Below are 13,368 nucleotides of genomic sequence, written 5' to 3'. Positions count from 1 at the left end.
TGAAGAAGAACAATGCCTTTCTTTTTTTAGGATAATGCATCTTGTTCTTTATTCATTAAATTACGGAAGAACTTCTACTAGTTTATTTTTAACTATTTCAGTGGCAGCCATTTTTGCTCATTTTACCCTATTTTTCTAGCCCAACATAATTTTTTGTTCTCTGACTATGCAAACATCGAACATGAAATATTAAAGTCTCTTCTTTCATCAGGAAAACACAGTGTGTTCCTACTATTTCTGGTTCCGGAGTTATTGGCCATTGAAGAGAGGCAGAATTCAATTTCAGGGTTTGCAGTGAATGTTTGGGTTTAGTTCAACGTCAATGGCATTTAAAGAGTTAACCCATTGGGAATGACCACTGATTTGTATTTTATTTTAACCTTATTTTGTAATTATCTGTTGTGCAGTTTTTTCAAAAGTACAGTAATACCTTGACATACGAGTATAATTTGTTCCTAGACTGAGCTCATAACTCAAATCAATCTTTCCCATAAAAAAAAAGCAGGGACGCCCAGTGATCAGTTGGTCAACGGTTTGAATCCCGGCTCTGACCGACCACATGTCGAAGTGTCCTTGGGGAAGACAGGGAACCCCAAAGTGCTCCCAGTGGGTCTGGCAGCGCCTTGCATGGCAGCAGTCGTCCACTGGGGTGTGAATGAGCGTGTGAATGTGAGGCCTGATTGTAAAGCGCTTTATAAGAGCAGTCCATTAACTTATTATGAAGAATACTCCCAGATACAGCTGAACGAGTGGAGCGCTGGGCCATCTAGTGGCAGCACCTGGAAGCGCACGTGGAGCGCTGGGCCATCTAGTGGCAGTGTCTGAAAGCGCACTCGCATCTCAATACAAAATATTGCTGGCAGGCTGCCTTGTATCTCGGAACGCTCGTATGTCGAGGCATTAATGTATACGTAGACCGCTATGCTGTCACAAGACTCACTGTAAACCAGTGCTTCTCAATTATTTTCTGTCACGCCCCCCTAGGAAGAAAAAAATATCCCCCCCCCCCCCCCCCAAAAAAAAAAAATCACTATTGTATCCTTATTAACATACAAAGAAATATGAAAAATAAAGAAATATAGATCAACTTACAACAACGAATAACTTTATTACCATTTTTTTTAGTCTGCAACAGAAAATGGGGAAGCCAGGTCTTTCTTCTTCTCCCACCGTAGATTGTTTACAACCGCTCTTCTTCTGCTAACCCTCCCTGCGCACACTCTGACAATCAGGGCGCCACTGCCAACTACTGGAGTGGATGTGCAATTACACTTTAATCTCGTAAGTCAAAAAAACATTTTCTCCGCAGTCACAGGCGCCCCCCCCCCCTGACATCGCACCGCGCCCCCCCTAGGGGACGCACCCCACCATTTGAGAACCACTGCTGTAAAGGATGACACACATAGAAGCTTCATCTGGAGATCTGGTAGCACCAAACTGGTGCCAGTGGTAACTGCTCCAGTAACGTTATGATGGGTAGGCCCCCCGGGACAGTGCTTTGATTTGTCCCTTTTCCTCACCTGCGCCACGTACGACAGGTCCGAGATCAAGGAGAAGCTTTCCACCTCTCCTCGGCTGATGTATGTCTGCAGCAGGACGTTGGTCTTGCCGTAGCCGTTCTCCACCCCGCCCGCAGCTGGCAGCTGGCAGTACTCGCACAATAAATGATCCAGCTCCTCCAGCTCTTCATCACGAACCTGCCAGGGCAACAGCGGCAGCACGACTCCCTCAGCATGTCACATGACGCGTGGGTTTAGCACGGCTTGTTTTCTGAAGGTCACCTTGAGCTGTTCGAACTCTTCAGCCTGGGACACGATACTGAGGATGTCTGCCTCGGTTCGCTGGGAGGTAAACGATTCGTTGAAAGTCTTCAGAGAAAGGGAGACACCAAGGTGTTAATGGAGCATCCAGCACGCCAGCTTTGTTCCGCCTGGATGGACACAACATCTAATGCATGGTGGCGTAACGGAACTGCGTGAGAAGAACTCGATCGTCCGTCACGTCGTCACGCGATGCTGTAATATTCAACTGGTACACCATTTCATTCTCAGGATTCATAAAGGATAAGAAAATACAAATGTAATATGTATTTAACCCTTTCATCCCTGATCCAGCCGCAGGTGTGGTAATACACGTCACTCTGAGGCGTGGTAGACAAGATGTGTGTCTTTGATTCCAGCGATAACAGGAGCACGGAATGAGAACGCAGAGATACCTCAGGCAAGGACGGATCGATTGTTAGAGAACGACACGTGGACCCGCACTCTGCCGAACACGAGAACATCGCTCCGGCTGCCGGGCCGGGAGGCTCCGCTAAGTAACGGCGAATGAGGCACGCCCCCTTAGACTCACCTTCAAACCTTCCCCTGCTTTGTTTCCCTCTCTCTACCAACAGAGAACCAGAACTGGGCGACAAATGTGCAGTGTCTTTCAATATAAACTTTAAAAGCATGATTTTAATGAAATTACCTGTTGATGAAATAGTTTTACGTGAAGGAAAGACCTATTTGGAGCTTAACGCTCAAATTTGGTAAGTTATTTTTCCTAATGAATAAAGTAATGATTGGCTCAGGGCACATGAGGGACATCTGCATGGGGCAGCATGACTGTCAGGGAGGAGAGGGTTAATGGAGAAGCGCTTTACCTCGATGGTGTTGTATCTGATGTAGAAGTGGCTGGCTGTCCTGCCCAGGTCAGTGGAGTGGAAGTAGCCTGTGCGCTCCTCAAACCGAATCATCCTGGCTTTATCCAGCTTTCTGCCGGACTCCTCCACCAGCTCCTTCCTGTAAAGTTCCAACAATGGATCCATCTGGAAAAGAACACATCGTACAGAACAGGTCATCTTCACAATGCTGGAGCATCACGACTCAGATCGCCGCACCGGACTGATGAGGTCCAAAACCACATTCAAGTCCGGTGTCGATCGTTAGTGGAGCAAGGGTGAAAGCTAAAACGTCTTCTAATGTCACGGAACCTCGAGCCTTGTGGTTGAAGCTAAAGCTTGTAAACATGATAAAGGCCACGTTGACCAGACTAAGAAACCTGTTTAAAAACTTTATGACTGATAGACCTGTTAAAGCCTGCCAGTAAACATCCCTGTGGTTGACTGACCTGATACACCTGGTGGCTGACTGACCTGATACACCTGGTGGCTGACTGACCTGATACACCTGGTGGCTGACTGACATGATAAACCTGGTGGCTGACGGACCTGATACACCTGGTGGCTGGCTGACATGATAAACCTGGTGGCTGACGGACCTGATACACCTGGTGGCTGGCTGACCTGATACACCTGGTGGCTGACTGACCCGATACACCTGGTGGCTGACGGACCTGATACACCTGGTGGCTGACTGACCTGATACACCTGGTGGCTGGCTGACCTGATACACCTGGTGGTTGACTGACCTGATACACCTGGTGGCTGGCTGACCTGATACACCTGGTGGTTGACTGACCTGATACACCTGGTGGCTGGCTGACCTGATACACCTGGTGGCTGGCTGACCTGATACACCTGGTGGCTGACTGACCCGATACACCTGGTGGCTGACGGACCTGATACACCTGGTGGCTGACTGACCTGATACACCTGGTGGCTGGCTGACCTGATAAACCTGGTGGCTGGCTGACCTGATACACCTGGTGGTTGGCTGACCTGATACACCTGGTGGCTGACTGACCTGATACACCTGGTGGCTGGCTGACCTGATAAACCTGGTGGCTGACTGACCTGATACACCTTGTGGCTGACTGACCTGATACACCTGGTGGCTGACTGACCTGATACACCTGGTGGCTGGCTGACCTGATAAACCTGGTGGTTGACTGACGTGATACACCTGGTGGCTGACTGACCTGATAAACCTGGTGGTTGACTGACCTGATACACCTGGTGGTTGACTGACCTGATACACCTGGTGGTTGACTGACCTGATACACCTTGTGGCTGATGCCATACACCAGTGGGTTGGCCCGCATGCGTACAAACAGGTAAGTGTAGCTGAGCCACTTCACTGCCTCCTCCACGTTTGTGACCGACCCCAGAGCCACCTAGATTCAAGAAAGAGAAGAGAAGACAGATTACGCTGATCTCTGCCGCCATCTAGTGGGCAGCCAGAAGGAAAATAAAAGCAAACAAATCAGTTATCAAATAAAGGACGCATTTTCATCGTTCATCGTTTTAACAGTATATTTGATTGGACAGACATTTTGGATACTAAAAAACAACAACAAAAACAGTAATAACAAAATAGGAATATTTTCTGGATGAATGTTACTGTTTTTATTCTTCCAACAACACAATTGCGTCTATTATACGTATTATTTTACTTGCCTCATCGTGTCTCTCATGTATGATTTTACTGATTTAATGTCTTTTATGCATCAAAACACTGATACTACCGATCTTATGCCTCTTATCTATGACGATTATATGATCCTATTGAAATGATATCTCTTAATGGTCCCTTCATATGATACTTCGCGCGCACACACACGCACACACGCACACACGCGCACACACACACACACACACGCACACACACACACGCACACACGCACACACGCGCACACACACACACACACACACACACACACACACACACACACACGCGCACACGCACACGCACACGCACACACACACACACACACACACACGCGCACACGCACACGCACACGCACACACACACACACACGCACACACGCACACACGCGCACACACACGCACACACGCACACACACACACACACGGTGATATCAATTCTTGGAGTTACACCGATGGCACGAATGATGATGATGTTGGTAACTATTTCTTGCACTGATGAAGATGCTTTTTTACTGCTCACCAACTGCACAATGTTGAGAATGTCTTTGACTGGCTACTATTTCCTCTGAGTGGAATCAAATATCTTTGAACTTTGTGTTTATGATATTCTGTATCAAAGATACACGATATACTCGTTGGCCATGTTTTATTCCTGTGCATTATCTACCCCCATTTGCATTGCAATATTTTGTACAACAAACCCGTTTGTATACTTTACAGTTTATATTCAATCTGGTCAGGTGTCAGTCTAATCTAAAATAATCCAACAATCTCGTCTCATCTAAATCAGCAGGCATGGAGAGGAGACGAACCTCAGCATTCAGGTTGTCAGCCAGACTGGCCTGGAACTGGCTTTCGATGGGGTTCTGCTGGGTGAGCAGGGTCAGGTAGTGGCTCAGTTTGTCATGGGTGGTGATGATGGTGCCCTCGCCATACTTGTCAAACTGGGGGCGACCTGCACGCCCAAATATTTGCATGACGTCCAGGATGCCTAGATCCACCAAAGTGCCACGCTTGGCATCGTAGATCTGAGTACCCTGCAATAGATCAGACACAGATGACGCCGGACGACTGCGAACAGAAGCAATCTGTGATTGTAGCGAACGCTCACGAAGCTCGGATCATAAAACTGCTCACAAGACGACCAATAGAAAAGGGCTGAGGTTATACGAGCAACTTCCAGATGCTGACGCTCGACGGCCGAGCGCTGCTCTTTATAAGTGATGGGTCCAGAGAAAGCAAGAACACAACGCCCAGCCCCCCCAATGTTAGCGCCATCGTCTGTCGAAGGTCAAACTCAGAATAAAACCGCACTTTAGATGACAGTAATACAGTATATCATTCATTATATCATTGCATGTATCTATATAACAATCTTCCACTGTTATTCGCGCTTTTCAGTGTTTGTAAACGGCCGGAATGAATTTAATCGTTTTCAGGTATTTTATATGGTAACATTGATTTGAGTTACGAGCTCGGTCCAGGAACGAATTACACTCCTATGGCGAGGTACTTCTGTTACTGTGAACAAGAAATATCAAAATTGCAATTTCATCAAATATTGACTTCCAGACTTTAAGAATATCATTTCTCAACAAAGATCCAGACGATGCAAACAAAGCTCGGAACACAAGAGCCCATTCGGTTGCCGGTCGTGGGCCTGGAACAGCGTCTTGATGCTAAACTATCGTGCTCGTGGTGCATCTGGGGTTCAGTACATGAGGAACCGCCACTGATCAACATGCATCTTCAACCGTTTCCACGGAAAATAAAAGCCGAAAGGAAATAAAGTGGTCGAACCTTGATGATAACTGCGTGGGCGGGCAGGTTCACGCCCCAGGCCAGCGTGGCTGTACAGACCAGGACCTTGAGGTGACCTTTGGAGAACATGCTCTCCATCAGGCTGCGGTCGGAACGCAACATGCCAGCATGGTGGATTCCAAAGCCTTCTGGGAACATCTCTTTCATCTGCTTGTTTCTGGAGCGCTGGACCTGAAAGAGGTGGTAACAGAAGTCCAATAGTTGGGCAGTTATTACAGTTAGTTAGACAGTCAGCTGGCTGGATGGACAGAAGGACACTTTCATTAGTCTCCCAGAATAAAAGCAAAAGAAAAGAGAGAACTGTGGTCTCAAACTACTACTGTACCACCTCTACCTTTGCGTCTCATCGCTTTTACTCTCTTCTGTCCTCTCAATGTCCCACTTCTTCTTAGCTAACCTCTTTTCTTGTCTACAATTCTGCACTTCCTGGTTCCACCACCAGGTCTCCTTATCTCCTTTCCTTCCAGACCCAAAAATATTTTCGGAAAGCCAAGTACGGATTCTGGTGACCTCAGAGCTGAGAGCTTCCTCAACCTGCACTTTGTCCTCTCCAGAAATCAGGAGTACTGATATTGTTATTTTGCATCAATTGAGTAATTTAATATTAGTTTTATTTGTATTGTTAAATGTCGATGATTTACGTACGAAGGACTTTCAATGGAAACAAGACCGCAAGGGCTTTTTTGAAATGCTCCTCTTAGACAGGATGTTTGACTGTACTTGTACTGTAATACATGCTACTGTGTGACTGTACTTGTACTGTAATACATGCTACTGTTTGACTGTACTTGTACTGTAATACATGCTAATGTTTGACTGTACTTGTACTCTAACAGAAATATATTTCATCATCATCAGCAAACAGGAACAATTTGCAGTTACAGGCAGCATTCATGTCGTTAATGTATAGGAGGAACAGTAACGGCCCGAGAATGCTGCCTTGAGGGACCCCACAGCTCACCGGGAGGGACGAGGACAAGGTTAACGAGCTGCTTGGTGGAGGTCTGTGCTCTGTGCTCTCTGAGAGACATTCTAGTTTAAGATGCAAAGTTTGTGCTTTTATCTTTAAGTGCTTTTTAAGATCCGTTCTGCCTAAAAACGACTAATTTTACTGTGAATTTTTTTCCCCTTCATTTTTATCAACTGAACTGAATTCATCTGTCGCAGCCATTTTGTGTCAGATAATCCCTTCAGAAATAGAACAGAACAAATTAGACTCTGCTCTGCTGTTTAAGATAATCGATGGGCAGCGAGGCGGTCCATTGGCTGGTCCGAGTCCTCGGAACCAGACGGCACAATGTCCTGCTGTGATCCATGCAGCGCTGGAACGCTGTGGTCAAGTTGCTCTGAGGTATGAGGGCGAGTTCCGGCCATGTTTCTGCCTTTTAATCTCAGGTGAATGAGTGTTCATGCCTGGTTCTGTCCAAGGTTTCTGCCTGTTAAAGGGAAGCTTCGCCTTGCCTCTGTCTCCAGTTCTTGCTCTTGTGGGTCAAGTTGGGTTCTGTCTTTCCCTGCTAATGCTCTAAAGTGCCTTGAGACGACTTTCTGTCGTGATCTGGCACTACAGAAATACAATTGAATTGAATTAAAATGAGGTTTTACACTATTATGGGATGTTTCAGTTGTTGAGGACACAAGGGCATCGTGTGAGTCATTAGCAGCAGCATCATCAGGTCCACAAGCTGCCACGCCCGGCTGCACGGAAAGGCACCCAGTGGCTCCGCCCATCTACAAAACGCTTCTATCTAAGGCAGACGTTTTTGTGACGAGGGGGTTTTGTTACTCCACCGTGTCACACGCAGCCTTTGAGCTGCAGCTCAGTGCTGATGATCAACGTTTCACCACAGTTACAGGTTGTCACACATCTGACACAACAAAAGAACCCACAGTGGACCGCACCAGTAAAAATAGCATCCACGGAAGCAAGCCGAGACATTAACGAGCCTGCTACGGCGTCCCGAGAGGCGTAGCGCCCCGAGGCATCGGGCTGTCTGCTCCGGTGCAACTTGTCAAACAACACGACATGAAAGCTGCACATCTGTCGAGCACAGAGAAGGAAACGCAAAGTCTGTGCCGTCGAAACGTTCAGTCCCTGAATATCAACACCGACGCGGTCCTTCAGTGACCCCCGATGCGTCCATGTCCCTTCTGTTCACTCAGAGGACCACAAGGTGTCTAAGGGTGCGTTCCCACTGCGCCAAGAGGACTCGGTTCCTTTGGGAGCAAATTCCTGCATTTATAATTCGCTGAAAGGTCTGCGTTCACACTGTGATTTCTTCACGGAACGAACTTTCTGAGCAACGTCGCGTGGCTGAAAGGGGCGCTCGTCGATTGGACAAAGTAGGAGGGGAAGTCCCGCCCTCTCCCATGTTTTTTTTGAGTGCGCAGTTGCGGCTGGAGGGAAGCTTACTTTGCTCTGGCCTAAATCATAAATGTTACACAACGCTAGTCGTTTTTAACAAACACAAAGTCTCCGGATGAGTTCAGAACTACGGAATGAGAAACTATCGCTGCTGAACAGCTGATTCTCCGCTCTGCGCTGGACTGTTGAAGCTCCGTGGAGCTGCAGGGAGAAGTCGAGTCAGTTACTGGTGATACGTAGCTGGTACTGAACAAAATATTAAAGTATTATAACGCATATTTAGCAGTGCATATTTCGCCACTTTTATTTTTTTTGGAGCAGCTTGGAGTACTCGCTGTACTTCCTCTTCCGGAGACGCACGGCGTAGCGTCACTACGTCACTACGTACGTTGCTCCGTCCTTTGCCCCGCCGAAAGGGACCGAGACCCTCCTTTTCAGGCGGACTTTTTTGATCCTCTCCAGAGTCCGGAGGCGCGTTCCCACTGGCCCAAACGGAGCGGATTATCTGAGTAAAGGAACTCTGGTCCGTTTAAAAGGGAGCAAACTGCGCAGTGGGAACGCACCCTCAGTCACACCAAAAGAGACGCACTCGCTTCTGCAAGTATAACGTGGCTTCATCCCTTAGAAGTGGGGGGGGGGGGGGCATACAGGGGGTGGGGGGAGGTGAAGGTCTGGCAGGACTGTCAGAAATTCAGAAAATGAAAGTACAACAGTCCCGTGAATCCTATGCCCTGGTCTCTGGGGAGCGGTTTGCGGTTTCGGCGGAGGACCACTGATGGGCAGCACAGAATATTTTATGGCTACTTTGCTATTTCTTTACATTCGATAGAAGAAAAGAAAACATTCTCAAGCTCACGTTTATTCTGACTCCCATCAAAAGATTTGGCTGCGATTCTTTTAGCTCATTAAAAGCAGCAAAAGGCTTTGAGATGAAAGTTTGTGGGATTTTAAGGTTCAGAGAAGATCTTTGGCTCCTCTTTGTTAGAGCATTTGTGTCTCCGGTCGTGGACCTGGTGAACACCCTGTGATGAATCTACATAAAACAGAGTGTGTGTGTGTGTGGGGGGGGGGGGGGGGGGGGGGGTACTATGTGACACTATCACTGGTTACAGGTGGTTCATTTGAATTGCTGTTAGGGGTCATTAAAGGTAAACTCACTATCAAAGGAAGCTAGTAGTAAAATATGTTTAATTATGTTTTTGACATCAGCTCACAAAAACCTGCATTTAGTGATCATTGATTCATGTGGGTGCTTTAAGATCCAAGCGAGACTGACAGCCTCCCCGACCCCCCCCCCCCCCCCCCGAGATGAAGCTAATTAAATCACATTATGTCACACTAAATTATGTGACTGACCTTAAAGGTGCTTTATTTCACCGCATACGCATATTAGAGATTAAAAACATGTATGAAGATTAATGTGGGGCAATTTCCAGCCTGCCAACACACGGGGCATTATCTCTGTGGGGGCTGGGGCAGGGGATGCGCCCGATGCCCCCTCTGACACCTAGTTGGCCTCGGGGAGAGGACGACGCTCATCACTATGGGATACAGCAGAAGAGGGAGTTGGTGAAGGTATGACTCCTATACCTCTTTGCTTTCTCATATCTCGTCTACCCACAATGCACCACTTCAGTCCCCCAATATAAAGTCTGCTCTCGATTTCCAGCTTTAGAAAGCATGAAAAGTAATCTGGTTTGTGCACACGGCATTTCTTTATACAGAGGGAAGATTAGCGACGCCGTCGGCTACAGGGAACGAATGAGAAGGGCACGAGGACGGGCCGCCCCCCTGTCTTCTGTCACAGCACACACAGCCGTGACCCCCACACTCCTCTCAGCCCCGCCTCCACATGTAAGCCAGCGCCCAACATGAGCTCATGCTACTGAGTTACAAGGAACTAACTGTCAATGGGCTCTTTTTTCATGCAGTAGTGTAAAGACATCGAAGCTGAGACCATCAGAGTTTATAGCGTTTAAAAAAAATATAAAGCTCTGGATAATTATTTCAATTGTATATGCGTCCTGTTTCTAAACAGGACAGCCTGCTGGTGGGCAAAGGCAGAGAGGAACCAATGATTTTACCAAAAAGTACTCTCACCTCTTTTCCTCTCAGACATACAGGCAGTACATTTGAATATTTATCTCTGTCAGTACCAGGAGAGAAATACTGGCTATGAATGAGAATGATTCTACTACAGAGACCCAGGAGGGCAGTCCGTTCAGGGTATCTATAACCCGAGGGCAGGGACGGGATCCTGTTGGGTATAATTCATGCGTTTCCTTTATTCTGTGATTTCGTACCGCTCTCTGAGCATCATCATAAACGTGCCTTTCCTTGGACGTCCTTTTGTCCTTTAACTTTATAGGGGCATGTTGTCATGGTCCGGGGGGGGGGGGTTATATACCATCATTACCATCGCCGAAGAGGCGGCGAGGGTATTGCAATTGGGTCCATTTGTCTGTCTGTCTGTCTGTTTGTCTGTCCGAGCGCATAACTCAAAAACTAGTAACCCAATCGACTTGAAATTTTTAAACAAGCAAGGTTCTGTCCGTGGCTCGGTCCTCCCCGAGAATGGCGTTGATCCGGATCTGGATCCAGATTCTAGAATTATTTTTACATCTGGAATCGTGCCTGTGCTGTAAACTGCCACTTTAAGAGGGAGGGACACGAATGGCATGATGGGAAAAAGAGTCCAGAAGGAGTCTTGTAGTACGCAGGAGACAAAAATATTACTTGACGTTACTGAACCGAGGACTGTAATTAAAAGTTGATCCGGATCTGGATCCAGATTCTAGAATGTTGTAAAGGATTCTTTAACATTGCAAGATAGGGCACTTGGAGGCGAGGCTCTGCAATCTCTGATTGATCCGCTTGTTGTTTTTGCAGAACATGCCATCACGGAGAGTTGTCCTGTCTGAGAGATGTCTAATTTTGCCGGACACAGACAAAGGAAAGCCGTCCTCACCTGCTTCTCACACTGGCCGTAGTCCGGGCCTTGCTGCGGCTGGAAGAAGCACGACTCCCCGAGGTTTTTGGCCATCTCAATCAGCCCCATCGCCGTCTTCACTGTGGCATTGCGAGCGTGGACAAAGACCATTACCTGACACACAGGACGCGCGTGGGTTAGAGGAGACACACACGCGAGGGCTACGATGGTTCTGACTGCACTTTGAGCAACGTTCAGAGCACAGAGACAACCTTCAACCGTTGAACACACAAAGACCAGGAAGCATTATGGTCACTGAACGAGATGTTTCAACCCGCACAGTGTGCTGACTGGTTGTCTGACTGCGCTTCACTCGTCGCCAGGCGGCTGTAGATGAGACGATCTCTGCTGCACTTTAATGAGCATCGACACAGATCTGAGATGGTTCAGCAGGTAGACTGGAGTATGAGTCGAGGTACAAAGGAGAAAGCGACTCTTTGGGTTGTTCAGAACGACGATGATGATGATGACGGTGAAATGAAGTCGAACGGGACCAAAGCAGAGCGACATCCGAGGATCAACGGGGGCCGAGCGGCAAGAGTCCGTCAAAATCGCGGTTGGATTGAGGTTCGCGTTGGGATGGATATAGTGGGGTGGGGGGGGGGGGGGTGCGTTGGTGGGGCGTGGTGTTGGGTGCTGATGGGACGCCGGGCCGGCCCGCTGCGCTGGCCTTGGTTTCATCGGCTGTGTTGGTGGAAGGTCGCTCCCGGGCCCTGGACTGGTTCTTCTGCGTGTGGCTCTGGGGGGGCCCCGGGGGTCGCCCCCGGGCCCTGGGCTGGTTCTTCTGCGTGTGGCTCTGGGGGGGCCCCAGGGGTCGCTCCCGGGCCCTGGGCTGGTTCTTCTGCGTGTGGCTCTGGGGGGGCCCCGGGGGTCGTTCTCGGGTTGCTGTAGCTGCTTGGGGTGATCTGGGGGCTCATGTTGCCATCGTTGGGTCCGGGATGGCTGCCCCGTTCTTAGGTGGAGGTTTCACGCATGCCAGATCCACCACTCCAGCACCAATCAAAACTCGATCTGAGAGTTGACTCCGCCCACAGGTCTCTGAGTCAGTGGAGGTTGCTGGTTCAGTGTTTGTGGCTCTCACTATGCTCTCTCTCTTTTTCCTCAGATCTCCTGAGAACTTGGTGATCCAGACTTTCCTCTAGAGGCTGATGTGAACCTGGTGTATTGGGACAACTCTTGGTGATGATTGGATGAAGGGGTAGAATTAAGGAGCACAAATAAATCCATTGTACTCTCTCCTCAGAACACTGTGTGTTTGTCACTTTGTGTTTGTCCATGTTGTGTGTTCACTGCGGTGTGCACAGCCCTCTACGGCGGTAAGCAGGTAATAAAACTAATAAAATATGAATAGGCTAGTCTGCCAAGAGGGCAGGTGACGGTCACAATCACTATAAGAATAAAAAGCATAGAATCTAGCAGAGACTGACGTTGTGTACGTTGTTAATCTGGAGCACGAGCGGTTTCCATATGAATCGTTCAGGAGCCGCCGTTGCTATTACAACATCTAAAGCTCCCCCTCTGTGTTGTTGTTATTGTTCTCTAGGACCAGGGACACACTTGAACACGTTTGTTTTTCCTCTAATATTTGAAAGGTCCGGTGTTTCGTTGTAGGACACAGAAAGCGACTCGCGAACCCTTACCTGGTGTCCGGCTTTAACCTGCTCCAGAACCTTGTTGTAACAAACCTCCTCCATGTCATGAAGCTGCTGGATCTGAAAGGACACGGAAACACAATGTTTTAACCACAGCGGTGTTCTCACTGTCTAACGCAGGCTCATGGGTAGTGCGGTTAGCAGGAGCTAGCGTAGCACGGCCAGCATCTCCCTTGAGTCGGTCCCAAGCCTGAATAAATGCAGAGAGTTGGGT

At 48.3% G+C, this 13,368-nt stretch overlaps 1 protein-coding gene across 1 annotated transcript in view; it reads right to left on the bottom strand.

Moving 5' to 3' along the window:
* ascc3 (activating signal cointegrator 1 complex subunit 3) overlaps positions 1 to 13,368 on the bottom strand; it is an 87,802-nt gene that overhangs the window by 26,635 nt on the left and 47,799 nt on the right. Inside the window, exons 12-19 of the mRNA XM_068746803.1 lie at positions 13,143 to 13,214; positions 11,482 to 11,616; positions 6,131 to 6,322; positions 5,143 to 5,367; positions 3,937 to 4,056; positions 2,645 to 2,809; positions 1,782 to 1,868; positions 1,521 to 1,697 (exon numbers count right to left, since the gene is read on the bottom strand). Coding sequence (XP_068602904.1) covers positions 1,521 to 1,697; positions 1,782 to 1,868; positions 2,645 to 2,809; positions 3,937 to 4,056; positions 5,143 to 5,367; positions 6,131 to 6,322; positions 11,482 to 11,616; positions 13,143 to 13,214 — 1,173 coding nt within the window. The remainder of the gene's footprint in view (positions 1 to 1,520; positions 1,698 to 1,781; positions 1,869 to 2,644; positions 2,810 to 3,936; positions 4,057 to 5,142; positions 5,368 to 6,130; positions 6,323 to 11,481; positions 11,617 to 13,142; positions 13,215 to 13,368) is intronic.

This window comes from Brachionichthys hirsutus, chromosome 13 (genome assembly GCF_040956055.1).
Source record: "Brachionichthys hirsutus isolate HB-005 chromosome 13, CSIRO-AGI_Bhir_v1, whole genome shotgun sequence".
NCBI lineage: Eukaryota > Metazoa > Chordata > Actinopteri > Lophiiformes > Brachionichthyidae > Brachionichthys > Brachionichthys hirsutus.
The sequence above is the reverse complement of the archived record's forward strand: the minus strand, read 5'-3'. Positions and strand labels throughout refer to the sequence as shown.